The sequence below is a fragment of the Convolutriloba macropyga genome, chromosome 5 (assembly GCF_964194025.1).
Source record: "Convolutriloba macropyga chromosome 5, txConMacr16.3, whole genome shotgun sequence".
NCBI classification, from domain to species: domain Eukaryota; kingdom Metazoa; phylum Xenacoelomorpha; order Acoela; family Convolutidae; genus Convolutriloba; species Convolutriloba macropyga.
In genome coordinates, this window is record NC_134472.1 from 76595492 (window position 1) to 76620129 (window position 24638).

The following is a 24638-nucleotide window of genomic DNA, read 5'->3' on the forward strand; positions in this document are numbered from 1 at the left end:
AAAATTAGTACAGTTGGAGTCATTCAAATATTGATAACAATTTCATTAACTCTAGCACTTCTATTTAGCACTTTATTGTCAAAACTATTCAACACTTTGTTATCAAAAATTGGAGGAGGTCCCCAGGACCCTGGTCCCGGAAAAATAGATAAAAAATTCAAAAAAAACTTGAAAAAATTGCAAATGTTTTTAAAAATTGCTAACAAAAACTTAATTAAATCTCACTACATCTTGTAGCTCCGCAGTAACTTATAATCAAACCCTAGTGGAATTTATGTGGCATTTGAGGCTGGAGAAACATTAAATTTACAAAATTTCAAAGAACTTAGAAAAAAATTGTAGGTTGCATAAAAAACTGCCAAAAATTGTGACAACAAAAAATATTTTCCAGTAACTTGTTATCAAAACCTAAAGCGGATTTTCTGTTAGGCTTAAAAATCTGAATATTGACAATAAATGTCGAAAAATTTTTAAAAAAAAGGGTTGCAAGTTTTGTGAAAAAATTTGTCGTGCTGAAATGTTGAAAAACATTCCATTACTTTTAGAAAATGTACAGTAACCTATTGTCAAACCCTAGAGGAGTTTCCTCAATTTTTGAAGCTGGAGAAATTCAAAAACCGACAAAAAATTTCAACAAGTTGAAAACAAAGCAAGTTTTATAAAAAAAAATGCCAAACTTTGTCATACTAAAAAATTGAAAGCTATGCCAAGGCAAAAAAAAACATTGTCGGTAGCTTATCATCAGACCATTAAAGACATTTTTTAGCCCCTGCTTCTGAAAAAGCGGGGTGGATGCATTTGCGCGGTGGAGGTTAGGAGCAATAGTTGGGGGTGGGTGGGTCAACAGTGGGGGTGTCTTCAACCTGTAAGAACCGCCCTTCGCACCATAAGTATGAATCTACAAAACAGTTAGAGCTGAAATATAGATGAAAAGGTCATGGAGCACTTAATCCCCGCGAAGCGCTACCTGTTTATCTTGTTTTTAAGCACAAAAAGTCAAAAACGTTAGACGAAAAATCGGTCAGGCGAAAAGACCGACAGGACTAAAACAATTGCTACAAATTTGGCATACTTGGTTTCAGACAAATTAAGCTTTGCTCAAAAATTATTATGATGCCGTTTAATTTATCAATTTGGCACAACAAGCAACAATAGCTGTTCAATTGAGCAGTTTTTAGAAGCCAATGTGTATTACAATAAATATAAAATTTGGAAAAATCACGAAAAACCGATAAAATGTACGAACAAAAAAATCAAACATTTTATGAAATCTCGTAGTGAAGGAGCCAAGAAAAAAATGGTTGAAGGTACAACCGTTGTTAACACTACTTCGTAGCTCACTGACAACCACTTTGTGACCTGTCTTCAAATAGACTAAGCTAAAAATCGACCGAAAGTGATTTGAAAATGGCAGAGCTGAAATCAAAATTGTTTTTCAGAAAAATAGTTTCTAAAGTCATAACAAACATAAGATTTTAACTTAATGATATGAATTAACTTGCAACAACTCGGGAAGTCAATTCCACCTGTTTCTAATGAGACTAATTCACAAGATTACAAAGTAACAACAAATACCGGCAGAAGCCAAAACTTCGAAAACAGTTTTACGATACCAGCGTTGAATGCACTATAATTATAAGATCTTATCTTCAAACTACAGAACTTCGCTCGCGTCTTATCCATCTGAACATCAACGGGACTTTATTATATACGGAATACGCAGAAATTACAGCAAAAGACACCCAAAAATCGAGTTATATCAAAAACGTTTGAAGTTAAATGGTCAAAGCCAACACTGGCAACAAAAAAATAAACAGAAAAATTAATGTTTGATTCAACAAAAGTAGTTGAGACATATTTAAAATGAGGTTGAGTTGAATGAAGACGCAAACGAGAGCAAAAAACAGACTACCAAAAAATGTTTTTCAAAGCTCATTCGAAAGTCATTGAAATTAGCTATAAACTGGAATCATTAAATAGGTTGACTTGTACGACTATGAAAATCAATTGAGACTTATCTTAATGAGTACAAGTCGCACAACAACAACAAAAGTGACAAACAGGCAAAAAAATCTGCTAAAGTTTTGGGAGAGATTTTGGACTCAGCCTATAAAGGCTTAAACTAATCATTAAAAACATTAAACATATTCAGTCACCCTTACAGAAGTCCATTAAATTTTACAAAAACATTTGCTCAAAGCCAAAAAAAACCGTGAACTCTGAAACCATAACTTATGATAATTGCGCCTCAACTTTTGTAAATAGAGCTTGCCAATAATTGAGACCTGATTTGAAATTCACGTCAGTAATTATTATAAAAATCTAAATGCAGCAAATTTTTGAAAAAGCCGCGCCCAAAAAAACCAAATCATTACAATTGTTAGGATCTGTGATGAGATCAAATTTAGCTCTTATATTGCTGCGCGTCTATGATAAAGCCTAATTGTTTCAACGGTTGCAATCAATTCATAAACAATTTATCAGTATATCACAAATAAGGTTGAAAAACGCCAAATTTATAACTCCAGAAGACTCTTACAGGAGGGGGGAGTAGCTCTCAATTTGAGCTTACGAAGAATTTTGCCTGAATTTTTAGTAAGGTGTCTACTTACAGAGAATTTAGAGAAAATTGACTGAAAGGGCATATTTGGTACAATTTTTAATGAAAAAAATCTGAGTTTTGAAAAATTTAGTGTAAATTTTAACCAAAAAACTCGAATCGATTAATTCAGCATCCTCATCTATCTTTAAAGATGAAACCAATAATACTACAGTTAACAATTTTAACATATTTCAGCAAAATTGACTGAAATTGGGACAAAAATTCCGGAAAAATTGAACAAAAGCATCGTTATTCGGCCTATTGTCACAAAACTTGAAATCTCGACAACAGAAACAAAAACCACAAAATCTAATTATACAGTCTACACAGGACGGGCGTTCTAATGATAGCATTCAACGCCCTACAATGATTATATCAATTGGTAAAATTGACTGGAGAAAAGTCTCATTTGAGTATATATTTCCTCCCCCCATTCCTATAGTGGGTTGGAACAATAAAGACCCAAAAATAAACGTCTCCGAATTGTGAGTAAAATTAATTCGAATGAAAATACTTTCAAATTGAAAAGATTTGCAATTATAGTTTCATTATCAAATTAGTAAATTGAAATTATAACATTATCAAGGTTCGAAATCTTTGCAGATTTTGCCTTGAGTAAAGTCATAATGTTCAAAACAAACGGACGAACGTGGGACAAAATTCTCTCGAACGACAGGTGGGCGCAATTTAATTCAAAGGGACGGTTCCCTAGATAATTTTGCGCGAATTCCGAACATTTTCCGATCAAGAATAAGATCGAATCCCAAAAGTCCCCCCTAGCAGACAAAATTAGCCGCTCGGCTATCAGGACCTACTGTTACCTTGTACAATCGTCTTTGATTTAGCAGCAGATTTAGCCGCCGAGTAACAGAAATATAGGTCACGCAGGACTACAGAAGTCAAGCGTGAAAAAATCACTCGAGACGAAGTCGTTAAAAATGTTCTAGAACGAAAGGGTCCAGCAAAAGTTTTGCAAAAAGACAAGCTGTTAAAATAATTACATGAAACTTCGTGCGAGAAATTAACCATGAGCACAATAATTTATGATTTAGATATTTCAATTCCGGGTTTATATTCATGTTCGGCTTTAATTTAACTTCTAGTTTTCCTAATTTAAACAAAATATTCTTTTCGCAAATTTTAGTTCTATAATTTAATTTTTTAATGATATAATGCTAATTAATGGATATTGGGATCCTTTCCGTTTGCGCCCCCAGCTTCGTGGGTGCATATTATTTGCATCGCCCCGTCGCACGTGCAATATGTTTACATACTGATTTAACATGTAATGACATATTGTTGTTGTTGTTGTTGTTGTTGTTGTAGTTGTTGCACAGAGCTGCAATTCACAGATATTTTTGGCGGGACACAGGCGCTTATTGGCGTTTTGACCTGGTATTCTAGTTGCATTTGTATCATATTAACAATAGATGAATTAGTAGTAGTGTGTGACTGCCTATCCCCAACTCGCCTGTGATGCGGCGACATTTCTGCATCTACACCATGGTGAATGACATGCGGTCCCCGGGTAAGGGTGACCAGGAGAGACATTGTCAAAATCAGGGAAAGGGGCAAGGAAAGCGGATTGTTTTGTGCAGTGTGGCAAGATGGTATTAAGTTCAGCCATTTGGCTAAATTTACTGGTTTTTCCCTTTACAGGCCAATCATTTTCAGGTCCGTGGTGTTCTTACTATAGGTGAAAATGTGTTTTAAATAATTTGGTGTTACATTACCCTTGGGACAGGACAGCAGTTATCAGCATTGTCACAGATACTACTCAAGTAAGAGTTTATCAGAGGACAGTAATTGGATACGCGCATCTCATGGCAGCGTTTGTTCTTCTTCTGCTATCTTTGGTGGAAGTGTAACTAGTTGCTTGCTGTCTTTGTTCAACTGAGTAAGGAAAGTGTGTCGATGGATACTTTTGAGCGCATTTTTGTATTCTCGGCAATTTTTTTGCTCTCTAATAATTGTGTTGTTTTTCACACGGTCCGTATACTTATCACTTAATGTCGGTCTCATCGGACGAACACTGGTTGAAGAGGTTGTTTTAGGATCAACACGATGGCTCTTGTAACTGCCGGCTAGAAATTGCTCTGCTAACATTTCTGTGTGAGCATGTACAGGCAGATTTTCTCCCTCATTGTGTAAGTCGTTGATGTTGGACGTTTTTACATAACCAGTAAATATACAAAGAGCAATGTTTTGTTCGTTTGCAGGTAATTTGTATTATTGATTGTGCACAAACGGGAGCACCGTAGTTCAGGACGCTCCGACCGATAGCTTTGTAAGTCACTGAGAGTGTCTCTTTTTTTTGCAGCTTCAGTCGCTGCCAGCAATCATGTTTAGTTTGGTATTGCGCTTTTGTAATTTCTCCTTGGTGCTTCTTACATCTTCTCCAAAACTGAGCATACTATCGAAGGTAACAGCTGGTATTTTGTCTTTGGACTTCACTGGTTTTGGTGAGTTGTTGATGGTGAGGTGTGGGTCAAACTTGGCCTCCTTGCACTCCAGGTTGTAAACACAGTCGCACTTGATTTTTAACCTAAGTTTTCTTGAGTTTAGCCTGTCTTTCAAAGTATTTAGCTATGGAGTTATTATGTCACGTAATTTTTAAACTTTTAGTTGAGATGTAGTTACTGTTATATCATCGGCGTAAGAAGTGATCTTTATATCTTTCCGGGTTAGAGGCAGCTTGCTCATGTAGATTTTGATGTCCAATTGCGATAATATACTACCTTGGGGGACACACTGTTTGACTTTTCTCAACTCTGATTCATGATTTTATTTTTCAACGTAAGGGAAATTCCCTGTAAGTATGAAGCAACCCATCGTTTAGTGCTATTCGTTAAAAGTGTCTCAAGTGTTTCTCTCAGTAGTAAGTTGTGATCAACCGTCTCGAAAGCGGCGGTGAGGTCTAAGACTAATAGTAGAGTACGGATGACGGGTTTCTTTTGAGTAGGGCCTTTTTAAATATTGTTGGTGACACTATTGAGAGCTGTTGTCGTGGAATGCTCAGGTCTAAAGCCATGCTGGTAATCTTTCAGTGGATGTTCCATAAAGTCACTTAGTAAAATGTTTCTGTTAGTTTTGCAATGGCGGAGAGGAGTGCAACTTGTCTGAAATTTTTAGATTTGTCTACGTGTTCTCCTGAGTTGTGTAGGGGTATAATCCTGCCAACTTTCTGGATTTTTGGAATTTTTGAACTTATTACAGAAAGTTTTATGGTGTAAGTGAGGTGTCTCATTGCTATGGGGTCTAGATTGTGTCTGTGGACTGGCACCATTCTATTTGGGCCCAGCGCCTTACTTTTTTTTGTGTCTCTTATAGCTTCTTTCACTGTGTAACACTTACACTACACATTCTGTCCTCTATTTCCAGTTTTCTCTTTTTTCGTCGTGTATTTATTTTCTGATTGCCATCTTTCTTGGTGTGTTGAGTGGATTGTTGGTTGAACTTTTTGGCGCATTTCCCTCGATCATTGTGAGAAGAAGTGTTCTTTGTGTCAAAGTGTGTCTGTTTGCAGGTGGTTTAGCGTTACTTGACAAAAGTTCTTTTACTGTGCTCCAGAGTTTAGAGAATTTATCTCAGTGAGTAAGTGTTTGTACAAACTTGATCTACTTTTTGGGTTTTTGACTTTGACCAAATTTGTTTTTCATGGTTTAATTGCTCTTTTTTGAGGTCCCCTGAACGTCTTCTTTGAATTTCATCTCTTTTCAGAGAGCTTCACTGCTTCACTGCTGGGAAAATTGGCAAACACTGTTTTATTTCTTCCTTGTGAGATATGCTTGTCATCAGTTGCAATTATGGCTTTCCTCAAGGTCTTTTCCGCGTGGTAGATATTTGTTGGCCTTTGTTGTTTCTCCAGTTTTAGAAAAAATCATCTTTAGATCTTGCCCCGTCAGCTTTGTGGAAGTTGATGAAAGTTCTTTGTGGTGTTTTGTGTGTGTGTGTTGAGGTCACAGGTGATGGATAGAACTATTGTTAAATGGTCTACGCCTATTTCACTTGAAAAGTTGTTTCGAGTGCCATAGAGGGCTAGGAGCATTGAATTCAGCGACAATAATGCATTATTGCAATGACACGTGCTCTGCAACTGGGTTGAGCATAACGTACTGGGGGAACAAACGGAAAAGATTTGGATATTGTTTAAAAGCTGGTCCAATCAGAGTGTTCAAAAAAATTAAGTATTTGAAATAATGCTTTGCATAACGGGCCAGTAACTTTGGATCTTTTCCGTTGCTTATGCCGCCAGTACGTTATGCGTCCCCTGTTACAGATCACGTGCCGTTACATAGTAAGTTTTCAATCAAGAAAATGGCACGTGCGTCTGGGGTTGCAAAAAATATGCGCCCACTAAGTAGGGGGTTAGAAACGGAAAAGGTCCCTAACTTCTAACTTTTTATCAGTAGGAACTAAAGTATCTTTTCTTTTTCTGCACTTCCCCACAGCTTACAAAAACGTATAATCTCATGCCCCACATTAACAAAAGTATACAGTAGGGGTTTTTACTTAGTGGGTAGCGCTACAATGAAAACGACCAAAAACAAAAGAAATAGCAGATCAATAAAGATTTGTCCAACTTTTTAACTTCTAGTTCATCAGTTCAATTGCAATTCAGATATGGGATCTTTTCAGTCTGTGCCCTCCAGCACACTAAAATGCACCCATTAAGCTGTGGGGCACAAATGGAAAAGATCCGAGGAATCTATTCTGTTTTGACCACGTTTTTGTTACGCCCCCAGTTACAAATTGTACGTTGTTATATAGCAAGTTAATATGTGAAAATAGCACGTGCACCATGAGACCTAAATAATATAAGCCCACTAAGCTGGGGGGATCTTTTCCGTTTGTGCCCCCCCAGTACGTTATGCGCCCCCCAGTTACAGAGCACGTGCCATTACATAGTAAATTACTATGTAAAAATATTGCACGTGCGTCTGGGGGGTGCAAATAATATGCGCCCACTAAGCTGGGGGGGGGGGGGCACAAACGGAAAAGATCCAGCTGGGGTAGGGGCAAAGCAGAATAGATCTGATCCGGGGTATGTTCCGTGGGTGAAGGTTGGGTTCTTCCATTTGTAGCCCCTCCATGAAAATACAGCCCCTCCATTATTATAAAATTACTATGATTGCGTTGGGGCTATGGGTTATCTGACCACTTAGCTCGGGGAGGGGGGTTGACGCTATAAAGGGAAAACACAAAGGTTGTTATTGTCTCTGCCTCTATGGCAAGATGTGAGAAAATACACACTCAGCACAATGTAGTTAAGCTTTCCAAAGGCAAAACAGAGCAAGTAATATTTCAGACATTTGAGCAAAACAAAGCCGTCATTTAATTAAAGCGAAAATTACGCAAATTGGAGGACACCGGCAACGAGCCGACTGAGCTCACATCAAGCGCTGGACAGAAAATTGACAGACAGGGAGATGATCAAAAACTTTATACAAGAGGCGAAAATCTGTACAATGACCAAAAAGAAAACTGCAGCTCAAGCAATAAAGGGATCTTTTCCGTTTGTGCCCCCCCAGCTTAGTGAGTGCATATTATTTGCAACCCCCAGACGCACGTGCAATATTTTTACATAATGATTTTTCTATGTAATGACACGTGCTCTGTCACTGGGGGGAGCATAACGTACTGGGGGGGGGGGGGGGGGGGGGGCACAAACGGAAAAGATCCCAATAAAGTTTGCAATCTGGGTCAGCAGCGCTGACACGTTAACCACATCAAAAACTCTGAACCCAAAGTTTCTGTTTTCCAGGTCTTAAGTTTTTCCTCTGCACCAGCTTTTCAGTAGAGGCCTCGATCAAGCGCCTTGACAAGCTGTAAAGTATAAAAGATCGATCAGTTGTCGGTTCAAATGTTAAAATTAGTAACAATGTTACTTTCGATCAGTAATGAAGAAGTTCTTCCGCTCTTGTACATGTCTCTCGCCCTTAAAAATTGCCTTCTGTGGAGATATTCTACCACAGGAATTAATGGATACCAGCCACGAAAATCTAAGACACGATTCATCATAAAGAAGCACTCCGAGCTGAAGGAGTGTAAGTGTATGTCAGCAGAGACGACATACCAATAATGGCGGAAGTGGTCAGGAACACGAATCGGCTGGTTAAATTGATCGGGACCAGTCAACAGCAGTTTTTTTAATTGATTTTCCATAAAAATTTGCAGCACCGCTTAAAACCCTTCTCAGACTTGTTCCAATAGTAGAGATAGGGTTCTTCGTCTACGTCGGTTTTAATTCTGCTTCCTAACTTCTGTCGACGATCTTACTCATTGGAAAGTCTCACCTCAGCCGAACGGTCCTCACTTGTCTCAGTTTAACCTGTAGCAAAAGATCTTGGTCTCTAGAAAATCACTCCTCATTCTTTGACGTTTTTTTGCATTTGTTGTTTATGGTTTCGCTCAATCTAATGCTTTTAATGATAACAAGCCAAAGGGTTAAAAGTTTCGAAGATGATCATGAAAATTATCAAAAGTGGATTTTGATTAAACTTGATCGTTTTTGTAAAATCAAGTGATCTCACTTCCGTATAGTCAATTAAGACATCTCATTTTTTGCTACCACTCAATTAAACTCAATTTTTAATTTTTGGAACTAGGCAAAGCAACTGAAACGCTGCAATAAATTGCAAATTGTTAAATATACGTAATTGGCAATCAACTTTCAGATCGTGTGTTCTCTGAAAATTGAGCTTAGAAAGAAATGCTGCAAAAATTGAAATTATGGGTCCAAATTGTTGCAATACACTTGTCTAATTTTCTGACTGACCTGAGCGCATTCGTAGCCAAAAGATCCAAAGTCCGAAATCACATACAGATTCGAACTTTTCGAAGCCTGAGAAGTCTTAGTTGGACTTAATTGGGTTAAAAGGAGGCATACAAAATTGATTGTTCAAATGCAACAAAATTTGATGCAAAAACGAAACCTAACTTTAACCCATGAGCTTTTTGAAAATGAGAAAATGTAACTAAACATTATCTATTAGCATCCTTGGAAAAACAGACGTTTTTTTAATCCAAGAGAAGTATCAAAATTCCTGTGGTTTGGAGAGTCACGAAAATAAAAAAAAATAGCATGTAACAATAAATTACCCTTCGGTTACTTTCCGCGAATAGGTCCTAGGAAATTGCGGTGGTCATAGGTCAGCATGTCTGTCCATTATACATCGAGTTAATTACAAAAATTTTCTATAAACAGACCAGTTATGAACAAATCTTTTTGGACAATATTCACGTTTGGGAGTCAATGCAGCCAGCCTAAAATTCCTGGGGACAAAACATTAGGTGTTGATTGAGTTAATCTGCTTCAAACTGGAAAATTTTAAAATTTTACTGACTATTTTTTGAACTCAATAACTTTGTGACAAAGAATTGAAAAATAATGACTGCTGAAAAAACATCACTATTTTATAAATTCTCTAAGCAAACATCTGAAGAAAATATTTTTGAATTAGATTACTTAATTCTATGAAATTTGATAAACTCTCACATACTTTATAAATTGACGCTGTGATTTCTGGCAAAGAAAAATTTATTGTCGAATGCCCTCCCTTTTCAATATGTATCGAACACTCAAATCTTCCCTTATGCCTGGTAGCGTAAAACTGAACAGCACTTGAGAACACAGATCTAATAGCAAAATTTTTTAGACGATCTGGAGCTTGTCAAATGAGCAGAACCCCAATCTACCCATAAATTAGTAGCCGAACAATAGATAACAGGGACACTATTGCCAATCATGGTAACCTGGATGGAATTACCAATATAAAATTTTTTGCTAACTTTTTGAAAACTTGTCCTAAAACAATATTTTTACTTAAATTAATTTTTAACGTATCGTCATTTTTAAAGTACTATTATTAACAAAGTAGTTCCAGTTTTTTAACCTACAGATTTCAAGAACAAAAAATGAAGAAATGGGTTTTTAACTTTTCTGCTTTTCGACAACGAAACATTCTCATTCAAAGTTTGAAGGAAACGCAGCCATTGGTTTCTTAATTATTGATTTGTTTTGTTGTTAGTCTTATTTGTTGTTAGTTTTGTTGTTAGTCTTATGAGCCGCAACAATATCTAGTTCATAATTTTTTGAGAAATGTTTTCTAGCAAAATGTTTTTCAATACAAAGTCAAAGCCTGACGAGACGCAAAAAGAGGATAGAAACAGATCTTTGTCTAGACGAAGTAATTTTGGTTTAGACTGCTGCTATTGCTCAAAAAGTACAAAAATTTGTGGCAAAGCTTTTAAAGACCTTACACTTACAGCATCATAAAATTTAAATTGCTGTCGGGTCCACTATTTCCAATTGTTCCAATGTTCATCTATTTCCCCTACTGTTATTTGATTAAAAATTTTTCTATCAACTACAAAATTTTATGAAAATACATAAAAATTTAGGACATTCAGGACTGAGGGCGAGTTGAGTATTGTAGTTTGAAAAACCTTTCCTGGCTCTCACTATTTTGGTGTCCTGCGTTTTCACCCCTATTCATTTAACCCCCCATCATTTAACCCCGATTTCTTCACCCCTGTATCATTTAACCCCTCTATCTTTTAACCCCTCTATCTTTTAACCCCTCTATCATTTCACCCCGATTTTAATCTTTCCATAAAATCAGGATAAGACAAACACAGTAGATTGACTTTGGTATTTAAAGCAACAGCCGTAAAAACATCCCCCCAAAAATTTGGAGAACAAATTTGGAATCCGACTGACTATGAAAATGGAAAACTGCCGTAGCAACTTTTGAGGTTGTTCTTTCATTATTCAGTCCCAATTTCCCGGATTTTGACGGCAATTTGCGACTAAAGGATGACTTATTCTGGTATACTGGCCAATAATCATGCTCTTGTATTTTTTCTACATAGTTTTCCGGCTTTTCCTCGCTGTGCGTTCTTTCGTCTTCTCCTTGAGATAAAATTTTCCAGTGGATGTATTTCGAAATATCTAAGGGAATTATTTGATTGGAAAACAATTTTCCACTCCGGGTGTGACATCCCATGTGGGCATATCGGAGACAACTCTGCTTCGTAATCTCTCTCTAAATAATTCTAACCTACCACATTATCCAAAATTATGCCCCGCCTGAAATATGCGTAATAAAAAAACATTTATCGCCTCTCTTGAGACATAGGTCAAGATGGTTCACGCTACTCAGAGACCCATCAAGGTATATGAGTTGATCAGAGGCCAGAAGGCCAAACTCCTCTGCAAAAATAAACAACAGGGCGATAAGTTTGCCATGTTTACAAAAAATGCCGACCTTCAGCAACCAGCAAACACACAAAGGCAAATATGTCTTAGAAAAATTGGATCGTTCTTATAGTGGACAGTTTCCTTCACAGATGGCTTCAGTCTGACTTTCCACCTTGGGCTTGCTTTGTCTGGCTCGGGTCTACGGATTGGCTACGGATCTGGTTCAAAATCTGGCCTCAGCTCTGTTTATCCGGGCCTAGGTAATCAATGTCTGTTCTTTCGCTCAGGGCGGTCAAAGTCTGTTGGGGTCTGGTCCGTAGCAGTTGTCCGGTCTTCTACTGTCTGGACGCCCTGTCCGCGACCCGATTCTCTACCAACCTTTGTTTTGGGTCGCAGATCTTATATAAGGGACATAAGGGTTACATACAAGTTAAAAGGTAAAAATTGTGCTTCAGAGTTGAAAAGAGGACAAAAGAGAGTCCTTTAGGATGAAGAGAACTTACCTAAGACAGTGAAGACAACAACCAAGCTAGTGTATGAGCTCTCGTACACCTCCCCACTCCTCTCGAACTGGTCCTTAGTTGGCACTGCATCAATCTCAGTACTATTCAGTGGCCCTCTACCCGTGAAATAAATTATAAAGTTACCACTTTGGGACAGAAACAGTGCACCCAATATAATTATAACAGCCAGCAGCAAAATAAACGGGCGACGCTTCCCATATTTCAAACTACAAGTATCGCTAAGAGAACCAAGAAGGGGTGTCAAAATGAAGCCCAGAATTGGGCTAAATGCCCAGGTGAAACTCATCAAGTATTCGGGTACGTGGTATTTGAGAATTAGTGGGCTGGCGTAGACTAACTCGGCACTGTAGCAGATGTCCAAGCCTGTTATGGCTAATGAGAGTCCAATTAGAGTGTAAGTAGAACGGAAGTTTTTCTCGCTGCTCGTGTCCATAAGAAGGGTTCCCTCATTGTTCAGGGTTTCGTACGTGACGTCCATGTTTTATTTATGTCCGCGAATGTCCTCAAAAATAGATTGATGAATGTCTTGAAAAATTTATGAAGATTAACTGGAAATTGCCCGGATATTGTGTATGGTTAGCCAATAATATATAAATAGCAAAGACTTTTGGGTCTCTGGAACAACGATTTCTACAAAGCTCCTCTTAAAGTGTCAAAAAATAATGAAGACGGGCTATTGGAACAAAGATTGGGCAGTTATTATTTCGTTGCCCAGAATTATTAGGACAATTTTTTTTGCTTCTTCGGTTTTGCGATTTAAAGTTAATTAGAAGAGTTTATTCGAAATAACTTCACAGACATTTCTAGTAACAAACTAAATTTGGAAACCCTAAATTAGTAAAAGGGTTGATTTGACTGTTCAAAGCAGAAATAATACCCAATGCGCAGTAAGTCTTTTCCAATCAGTAACTTCAACAAAATTATATCTAGCTTATAAGCAAAATAATGGTCAGAGCAGACGCTGCAAATGTAAACAGCAGACAATAAAGCCAAGAATGGAGACAATTTTGGGTAAAATAACAGCAGGGACCGCTTCAAATTTCATCAGCCTAGAGAGAGAGAGAGCAAAAAGAAAGGGGGTTAAAAGTGAAAGCGGGAGGTAGGGCAAAGTTGTATGTAAGTTTTTGTTGGTGAATTTTAAGCTGGTTTAATTTATTAAATTATTTGAGTCCCATTAGAATAAATGTGTAGCTTTGTGTGACAAGGGTGCTAATGGATTTGTCAAAAGCCATAGGAAACATTTTGCGATTTAAAAGTCATGTAAATATTCTGCAGAATACAATAAAAGTTGGGCTAATGGCTTTCGTAATGGGCTGGAAGGCGTGAAATGTAGGGGGGTACCGGGTGAGATTTGGGTGAAATTAGCAAAACCCAAGAGGATTGGAAGGGTTGTTGAATTGAATTGCAAATTATTCCACACCGCCGACCACCATCACAACCAAACCCAAATCATTCCACGTCTTACTCCATTTGAGCATAAAAACCAATGTTAGACCAGCAGTGAAATTTCTATTAAAGAAAGAAAAAGCGAGGAGCTGTCTGTCATCTAAGAAATAACTTCATTATTGAAAATAATGTGAAGCCTAGTTCTAGTTTAAACACGCACGTGCAAACTTTAACGTGCAAATTCTTTGGAGTGCCAGATTGTATGAAGCCAAAATCATTGCAATGACAATTGCAACATTTTTCCAATGCAAAACTATAGTATGCAAATTTTCTTATGTACCCAGCCGGAACAAAACCTCTTGGTGCATGTTTCATGCGGGGTTATGTAACTCTGATAATGATAAAGAATCTTCAAAATTCTGTTTCACATCTGGGTTAAATCTGGATTCGTGCTAGATTTTCTGTGATTTCAGCAGTCATTTAACCTATTATTCTGTTAAAATCCAGTAACTGCAAATTGCAGTGGCAATTTTTTTAAATTTTAGAAAAAAAAGATCTTACTGTTCGTTTCTCTGAAATAATTAGTTTTCATCGTAGTAGGAAATGCTTAATCTGGAAAAAAGTATGATTTGCATCCCTTGTTAAAAAACGAAACTTTGTTTTGAATAAAATTTTAATATTTCTATTTGAATTCAATCATTTTGAAGCTATTGCCAAATCGTGTAAAATAAAGAAATAGAAAAATCTGACGCCGTCTATTTTTACCGGTTGTTTTTGTTCCTATTAATTAAAAAAGTGGGAGATACTTTGAAAAAAAAAATTGGAGAAAAGAACATTTGCATACCTTGATCTTTAAGATGTCGGAGGTCTGCTATAAGAAATTAGACAAAATTTTGTTAATTGTGCTTGCCGCCCAAAACTTTTACTTGATACTCAGAGATAATATCCCTAGATCAACTGAAATGGGAACACAATGGAATTATTTAAAATTACGTCAACACTGCGGTGAACTTGCATCTTTGTCAGTTCTACAAACAAAGGTTGCTTTACTGCGGAACTTTAAAAACCGAAACTAGGTTTGAGCTCCAAAGAAACTTTTAATATGGAATCTAATCCCTAACAAGGGAAGGATCAGATTCATTTTTGTTCCGACCCACTTTAGAGGGGGGAAGAACTATATATACAAATGCGTTTTTTGTTCAGTCAATTTTGGCCTATCGATATAATCATCGTAGAGAGTTGTGACTAGTATCATTAGAAAGCCCGTCCAGCGTAGAATGTGTAATGGAAAAGATTTTTTTTGATTTTCGCTTTTTACAGGGAGTTATCGAGATTCAAAGTTTTGTGAATAGTAGACGATATTCCATTGTTTTTTTTTCAACTTTTCCGTATTAATGACCAAATTTCCGTATTAATGACCTGAAAATGATAAGTCTCAAATGCTTCCCTAGGACGCATAACTCAACTTATTTAATGATTCTCTTTTATAGCTATTTGTTTTAGTGGTTTTAAAATCAAATAAAAAAAACGTTTCTCATCTGTGTCGCTTTTGCCCTCATTTTTGTCACCATGTAACTAAATCTCACTAAAAAAACCCTCAAATACTTTTGTTGATTCAAACAATGTTTTTGTTATATGTTTTGAATGACGACTTCGACCTTTTAATTTCATAAAGTATTCGGAAATTCCTTGCTGTTCAATTTTTGGGTTTCATTTTGTTGACATTTCTCCGTAGTCTTTTCATGAGGAAGACCCTTTGATGTTAAGATGAGAAGCAAGTGATTATTTAAAGTTCTTGCAGAAAACATCTTGCAACAAAATTTAGAGCCTCTAAATCTGTGGCGTCGCAAAACTGTTTGTGATGTCTTGGCTTTTGCCTGTATTTGTTGTTACTTTGTAGTTCTGTGACTTAGTCTGATTAAACACAGGAGAAATTGGCTTTCTAAGGTGTTGCAACCTAATTCATTTTGTTTTGCCGAAATCCTATGTCTGTTATGACTTTTGATATCATTTGTTTTCAAAAACACATTTGAATTTTTGAGCTTCGTTATTTTTAATTTTTTTCAGTCGATTTGTAACTTATTCTCTGCAAGGACAGGTCACAATCCCTTTCAAGTGAGGTATTTTTTAATCTTTATACCAGTTTCAATTGCAGTCATTTTTTTGTCTTTGTCACTACTCTTACAACGAGATTTAATAAAATGTTTGTGATTTTATATACTTGTACATTTTATAGAATTTTTGATTTCTCTTTAAAATAAAACATTAATGGCAGGTGGCAGGTCCCAAAGGCTTTGAAATATTGTATAACTTAGCATTGCTAATGCTCTTAGCGACAAGTCTATGTTTTTAACGACTTCACTGTCAATTTCGGGCAAATTTGAACTGAACTTTTTATTTTTGCGGGTTTTTTTCCTTCTTTTTATTGTCCTATGACGTACACTTGATAATGACGGCTCTCAATTGCTTAATATGGAGATTTAAATCAACATTTTAGTGATTTCAGTTCATATCTAATGGTAATAATTACTTCGAAAATAATTGTTTTCAAAAAGAGAAACGTTGTTTTTGAACTTCGCATCTTTTTGCTATTTTTGTCGAGCTCTTACCCAGTCGATTGAGGACAGGTCCCATTTTTTTCTAATGGTGTATAGGTTAGTTTGTTTTGTTTAGGTTTTATCTGATTCCAGTTTGATCTTGTTATGGTTCTTGCAATCTAGACTTGGAGTTTTGGTCGTAATTAATGTTTGTTATTTGATTTTATGATTTTTTCTAGTAGTACTATTAACAACAAGTTTCATCGGCCTTCTAACGTGGCATTATTTTGTTCCATTTGTGAGTTATTGAACGATATGTATGTTTTTGAAAGCTTTCTGTCTCTTCATCACTTTGTTGCCAAGTCAAGATCGTGGATGAGCGGGGTCCGATCATTATGTGCGTATGCATATTACCGAGCCCCCTTGTTTGTTTTAAAAATTGTACCGAAAATCTTTCAATTGACCACTCAGTTTATTTATCTCTCGTTGGAACTTATGTTTGAGCGTGAAAGGGTTTGTTGGACTCCTGAGAAGACACTAGCTGGCAACATTTTGTCTACTATTGAAAATCTGCTAATTTTGAGTTTTATTACCTGATTGGATGTTATAAATAGTTTCTCCCAAGTTCGTTCATTCGTTGGCGTTTTATTCTAATTTTAAGTCAGTCTTTAAAAAGTTTTTACTCAGAGTTGAATCTCGCTAAGCTCATTGTGTCTCGCTATTTTAATTTTATTTCTTTAAAAATTTTACAAAAGCACAGCAGAAAGTTTTCATGATAAATTAAAACCTGATTATCCTTAAACATTACTGTTGTGCTTATGCTTCGCTGTCTGCATTAAAACATTTCAATTTAGGGATTTATCCCATAACCTTCCTGTTGACTTTTAGTGAAACAAATTTTTGAACCTTCCCGTTTAAGGTATAGCTGAGTAGAAAAGTGAGAAAAATTCTTTCAGAGAATTGAAAAAAAATTGAAGTTGTTTAGAGATATTTGTTTGCCATCAATAACAAAACAGAAATAATGAAGCAAGCAGTGATTGAGAGCATGTTCAGGTGGCATTAATAGGCCAAGGTTGTGTCTCTGTGTCTGTGTAAAAATATCCTGTCCCTGTGCCCATAGCAAAAATGAAATAGTTTATTATCCAGTCAACAAGTGAGATTTAGAAATTGTATTGAAACCCATATATATTTTTGTTAAAAATACGTTTATTTGGAAATATTAACATGCTTTAGTCCAAGAACCCCACAAATTTTAATTTCCTTTTCCATTTCTGCCGAGGAAAACCTCAACTAAATTGGGTGCCTTTAAAAAATCCTCAAATTCAATTGACGCAAATCAATAATTGACAGTCAAATGTTAAAACACTGAAACACCTTTGGCAGATTATTGCAATTGTAACTGTCCGTTCTGTCAACCCTAACGTTAAATTTGAGGAAAAACAATTTAAATGTTTAAAAACTCTCAAGACATTGAACTTATGGTCAGCGTGAATTTTATCTTGAAATGCAGATATATTAAAGCACAAAAATTCTCTAGGTCTTGAATTGTATCTTGGATGTCGCTGAATTTGTAACTCAGCTTGGCAAAGGTGAAGATTTTTTTCTGACTCCTATAGATTCGGCTATTTTTTAAACAACGCATTCAAGTTTCATTGCTTTCAAAGTTGCTAATCAGTACCAATTCGGTGTAACGTTGTGCCTCTCATAATAATAATAATTTTGGTTCCGTAACAGCATTAGGCTACTGCAGCCGGTTCTCAGCTGCCCTTTTTCTTATTATTCCCCACATTTCAGACTGTTCTTTTTATGAGCAACATTGCTCTTTTTTGGTGACTATGGCCACTTTTTTGCGTCTGAAACTTTCACCTGTTACCATCATTGCAGCCAACATTTGTCAGGCTATGGTCAACCTGAAGCTATGGTTAAGTAAGAGCTCATCCTTACACAGACAGTTTCATGGAGGCAGGGGATTGAACTCAAAATCATTGCGTGCGAATCACACACCTTACCTCTCGGCTATCACGCCAAGCACTTTGTGCCTCTTCGATGCAAACGTGATTCAATTTTGCATTGTAAAATGACATACACTCAATTCATTGGATTTTTTCTCATCAGCAGATTGCCAATATTATGCTTTTAAAAGTTTATCTTGCATTGTCACATTAAAACGCACTTTTTAAAATTTAAAATTTTCCTGTTTTTAAAAGAAAAAGATAATTAACAAAAAGAAATGGACATTTATAAAGGCTGATTTGTGATTTGTCATTTATTATCTCAATGCATCAAAAACACACTGAAAATGTTTTTTTTTGAGCAAACAAAAAATAATATAATAATTTTTCAACGAAATTCTTTTTTATTCAAGAGATTTATATATATATATATATATATATATATATATATATATATATATATATATATATTCATATGGCAAAGTCATTTTAATTTTGTACATATTGTGAAACTTGATTTTGCTGACATTAGGGCAACTGTTTTGATTTGATTAATGGAACAAAAACCACCAAATACAAATAAAAAACTCAAAAATGAACTTTACTGATTTATCACTCATCTTAGAATTTAAATAGCTATAATTTCATTTCTACCAAGCTGATTTGGAGGTTAGAATTTCTCTATCGTTGTCCCATCCTCATGCGGTTGCGATTTTTAAGATAAAGTCAACAATCTGCTCAACAATTAATAAGGAAACTATCGGTTATCACAAGAACGTACTTGTAATTTTTATTACCAAGCATTCTGAACGAAATATTTTGCTACAAAATAATTGCCACAAATTTATCGATCCTAATCAGATGATTTCGTTTAATGAACCAGCGCAAATTAAATTTAAATAGGGATAAATGGAAAACTCTTAGGTTTTAATTCTTTGTCTTAAAACACAAAAATTTGTACGTATATGAAAAATATTTATAGCTCATTGACGTCTTGATTGTCCAATATAGTGTAATTGGAAACATTGAAAGTATATATAAATCAAATTAGTTTTTGAGACAGCTCATAAGATTCACAAGATTTTGAGAGTGTTTCAATTGTAAGTTCTATCTAATTCGAAACGAAGAAAGGCGACGTTCAGCCAAAATTGATAATGCATTTATTTATCTGCTTCACATTTCTAAAGGGAATATCAGTAATATTTTAATTTGTGTTCAATTGTATAGATAATGTTTTTTTAGTATAGATAATGGTCTTAATTGGATTAAACATGACTGCTTCTAAGCGTTGGGATGAACCATAATTAAATATATTGGAATAAAAATAGTTTCAATAAAAACTAACGAGCTTAAATCGAGAACATTTTTGATTTGATTGGGTTCCTGGGAGCAAAAATTACGTTTTTTGTGCACACAATACGCAGATTTCGGATAATAACGCTTTAAATCTCCCCAATAAAAATTTTGCTGATAAAAAATGAAAACAAACGAGGAACTGTGTTAAGTGGTTCTACAACGCATTTATAATCAAGCGCAAAACAATAAGTTCCAATTTAAAAATAGCTGTCTTTATTTCTATCATTTCGTCATTGCTGCTAATTTTACAACATTTTACTCCTTTAAGGTAAATTTGTCATGTTTTTTGTTCCAGTCCGCTGCCTCAGATGATTTAAGTTCTTGAACTTCTTCTAAATAGCACAGTTCAGATTTCATCACTTTAAAAATCTTGTCCCGAAATCACGCTTTACTCCAATACTTGTTCCGTCTTTTGTTCAATAAAGCATATAAATAATGAGATGGAATTTCTTTTTCACTCGACTCTAGTTGTTAGAAGTCTTGGAGCTATTGAGAGAAATTGCAGCTGTTTATTTTGATTGTTCTTGCGTTATTAATTAATTTTACAGTTTAGCAATGGTTATTAGTTATAATTGCAATCTTTCAACACTGATAACTTCTCTGCTTTCTCTACGTATATTGTTAACGTTTGTGAAAAGATTTTTTTTGCATAATGGTTTTTTGCAGACTGGATGTTGACCTCCTATGCATTGATTCTTACCAGATGTTCTCTAAGTTCGCTAAAATTGATAGCCCATTTCAGCTGAAGAAACTCAACTCTAATTATATTAAAAAAATTGTTTTTTCACAACTTTAATATGAATATAGAATTCAATCTGTACGGGTCGAGGAAAGGTTATAATTATTGTCAATATAACTAACAATCAGAAGATAAAATGTGTGTCAGAATAAAAACAATAGGTTATAATGGTACAAATAAGTAAAATGAAAACAGTACTAAAGTGTAAATGTGTATAAATAGAGAGATATACACTTGAGTTCAATTTTGATGAGGTAAAGAAAGTGCTCTAAAAACTGGAGAGTATAAAGCAGTCATAAAATTTTTATGCTTGCAATTTTGTGTCTTTCTCTCTCCCATCCACTCTCAAGGGAACTCTAATTGTAAGAGGGAGCAAACCATAAAGAAATTTACATCCCAAAAGTGAACTTTGTTTCTTCCCAAATCAAAGCCAAGACTTTACAGTTTGTTTTGAGCAAATTTATCCCCTTTTTGTTGTTTGTGTCCGTTTTTGTTTAACAATTGCTGTGTTGTGTGATTGTCCGCAAGTTGCAAATAGAGAAAATAATCAATATTGTTTGTAAAACATGCAGGTAGGGTACCGAGCAAATAAACAAACAAACTTGCATCACTCAACTCCCGTGTTATAAATCGAAAAATGAAAAATTAGTTTTTGGGAAAATATTGGACTTACTTTGATATAAAAATATGCGTTCAGTATCAACACGCTAATACTGATATCATTTTGATATTATCAAGATTACCAGAGAAATGGAGAATTGTGGAATAAGGGGTCAGATTTGGCCTTTTTTAAGGAAAATCAGCTCTCAAATGCAGGAAATTAGTTCCTGATAGTGTCAAATTATGTCTAATTTAACAGATATAATTAACTTGAGACAAAATGCGCATAGCAGCTTGCAGGCGTTGCTTTATCAGGATAATAAAGGTCAAGGAATGGTTTTCAGATTTTGAAAAAAAAATCGGCAGTTCGTTGAAAAATATCAGTTATTGTCAATTTAACTTTCGTATGTTAAGATTTTCAATATTATTCGAGGACGCAATAATTAAATTTTTATTTCTTCGTAGTGATTTAGGCAAAATTATTGGCTGAAAAATAGAATTAAAAAGTTTCTGCTAAATGGAGTTTCGACACTATTTCAAGCCAGAGTAATTGTTGATTGTTTTCTGAAATTCGAGAGGTATGTTGAATGAACTATTTTGGGAAAAAACTAAGGTGTAAATTTGGGAAGGGAAGTGTAATTATAATGGATTAAGTTTCGATTTTCTTACCCACTGATTTGGAAATTAACGTTGCTCTGTCGTTGTCCCAGCTTAAACCGCTGGAGATTATTAAAAATTTAAAAACTCTGCCCCCCAAGTTATAACAAATAAGTGGTTACATCTAAAATGTACTTCCAACTAAAAAAACTTTACATTACCATGTTTCTCTCAATAAATATGTAAAAAAATAACGTCATGAAATTAGCCATCATAATCGGTTATTTTTGTTTGGTGCACCGACGCAAATTGTAGTAAAATTGGGAAAAAGAAAAATATAAAAAGATACGGTTTTATAGCCTTTGTATAATAAGAATTGGAGGCATTAAAAAGAATTATCTAAACATTTTCACAATGCTCAGATTGTAAAATATGGGAGATAGAACGAAGTTAGCCCGGGGCATGTCTTATGTAGTGAAGTTGTGAGAAGATGCAACTGGGTGTTGTTTGGGTAAAATTTGAATTGAATTTCTAAACTGGAGAGAAATAGAAAAAGATATCATATTCCCCCTGCTCCTAACACAAGACATCCGCGGGCCAAATTATCCACCGAGGTACTGGGAAAGAGACTGGTGTTGTGCCCAGCGAGAGACCTCGCTGGTCCAAAGCTTTCAACTTTTGATCAAAACAAGAATGTACTCTTCTTACACGCCACAATAAAAAGAGATACATTGTTCTACTATTATAGATGAAAAGGAACTTGATTAAAGTATTCAGAATAATTTTGGTTAATTAGAGCCCCAGTTGACGTTGGCTGAATTGTTGTTTATCAATGATACCCATCATCAAAACCATGAACTCTGACCCCTTTTTCAGGTTCTTGGCCTAAAATAACAGAACAAGCGAAAAAAACGATGATAATTTGTGCCCTTTTCCGCTTTAGTGAAACTCCACCCCCAACCTTAAGCCCCTACCCCCCATGCGTTAATAAATAATCGTACATTAATATGTCACGTGGGATTGGGGTGCGTTTTAGCGACTGTCATAAAGAAAAAAATCTAAATAGGCAAATTGAGCGTGCTGAAATTGAGCACAAAATACAGTTTTAAATACCCGGGTCACCACTTCTTAGTAGTCATACAAGGATCATATATGGTATCATACAAATCATAACGTATTTCCTAGTACGATTATTGTATGACTACTAAGAAATCATATATGATCCTAGTATGAATGCCAAGAATCATACATCTATTTTTTGCATAAATTTTTAAACAGTTTATGTGTTTTGAAAATTTCATTCGGCAGGACTCACTTATGTGATTCCCCGTCATCAGTTTGTGATCCGCCAAAAGACCCAAACGTACAGTATCATATGCAAAGTTGGGCACGCAATTAACCACAATTACACAATTTATGTACAACCATTCGTTAAAAGAAGTTTAATACATATTAAGAAAGAGTTTCAGTTTAAAAAGAAGTATTGAAGAAGAAAGTTCTCGTTAAAACTGAGTTTCTGTTCCTGTTGTATTAAAGACTTCTTCTGCATCCGGCGCACTCAGCCATTTCAAGCACCATGGAGGGCTTCTAATGGCTGAATTTGGCATTTCAAAAAAATAATGGATCGGATACATGGCTAGCCTCGTAGGAGATGGTGTGATCGGCAATTTTCATTATCACAAGGTAAGTAACAAATACTGTTGATTAATTAAAACAAAAAAATAAAATTTCAGGATATTAAAAGTTTGATGACGTTGGTGGGACTCGAACCTCATTGTGTAGATGTCAGAATTTTAATCAATATTAGCGCATGGCACTAAGTTTTCTTCTGTTTTTGGAGGTGATGGGCATCATAGTTTTATTGTTCTCAGTTTGGAATTGTCTGAAGAATTGAGACGGATGGAATTGGCTCATCCTGAGTCTCGAACCCACGCTCGCATTGCTAATATCGAGTTAGCTGTCCGCGCTAAGTTCCATGTTTGATGGCGCATATTTTCAATACTTTTTCGATCGCAATACGATTTAACTTCCAACCAATTAAAGCAGATAGGTAGTATAAAACAAATGATCTTGATTCGTATAAAATAATAGTCGTCAGTCTAAGGAGAACAAATGCTGAAATCTTCTGTTCGAAAAGGAAGGACTGAAAAAGTTAAAATGAACTTTGTTTTAATTTCATAAAGGAAGGTGAATTAAAAAAATCAAAACTGACGAAAAATAAGAAGTGCTTGATTAAAAGTGCTACGCTGACCTAACCATAAAACCACTGAAACCAAACCGCGCGCAGCACAAAGCTAGATGATGAAGTGTTTCTCTTGTTTAATTTAATTCAGTGGAGTATGAAATAGATGGTAAAAAGACTGAAATAAGGATTTCAAAAGGAAACGAAGCTTGATTAAATTGATAATTGCCGTAATTAGCTTTTGTTTTGATGTTTTTGGTGATCTGTTCAGCACCAAGTTTACTAAGCGAGCGGCTGGCTGAATAGAATGAAAAGAATGAAGTGGATTTAAAATAAGTTGTGTCTGGCCCCAAATTGACTAAGCGAGCGGCTGGCCATACACTCAAAATATTTCTGATCGGATAAAAAGACGCCTATGTTCAAAATAAAAAGTGAGAGAAGGAAATAATAGGAAGGTGACACTTCTCGCCTTCGAACTCTTATCGGTTCGATTTGTTAGTTACGTGTACACGTAATTCTCCGCTGAGCCAATTGGCTTGGCTTCAACAATTATACTAAATCGTTTTGAGTTGTCTGTAGGCAATAAACGCTTTGACTGATATATGAAAATAAAAACAAAATCGCATAGTGATAATAAACAAAGTTGGATCAGAACCGTAGCTGTAGGTATAGAGATCTTCGTGTTCGTTGCTCCTCACAACTGCGCTGCTGGCTAATAATTTATCTTATTTCGTTTGCTAGTCATCAAAATCGTGTGATGTTTTTTGCTGAGATTTCAATATAAAGTTGCACAGTTGGGCACGCAATTAAACAGTAAGTCCAAATACATAAATAAATTTCTGATATTCTCTGAAGCCAGTTTATACCTATAAATGCTCAATTATAAAAAAAATTATTTGCAACAATTTTTGCAGATAACCTCAAATTCATTTTCTGAATATATTTAAGTTGGAAAGTTATT

At 35.4% G+C, this 24638-nt stretch overlaps 1 protein-coding gene across 14 annotated transcripts in view; it reads right to left on the bottom strand.

Moving 5' to 3' along the window:
* Nucleotides 1-21907, bottom strand: part of LOC142339667 (membrane-associated transporter protein-like) — a 38554-nt gene extending 16647 nt beyond the window's left edge. The window contains exons 1-2 of one of the 14 annotated variants that reach the window (XM_075389875.1): nucleotides 21751-21907; nucleotides 12308-13537 (exon numbers count right to left, since the gene is read on the bottom strand). In XM_075389875.1, coding sequence (XP_075245990.1) covers nucleotides 12308-12806 — 499 coding nt within the window. In that variant the 5' untranslated portion in view covers nucleotides 12807-13537; nucleotides 21751-21907. The other 13 variants (XM_075389879.1, XM_075389873.1, XM_075389881.1 and 10 more) reach the window with 13 other exon arrangements.
* Between the last annotated feature and the right edge of the window lie 2731 nt (nucleotides 21908-24638).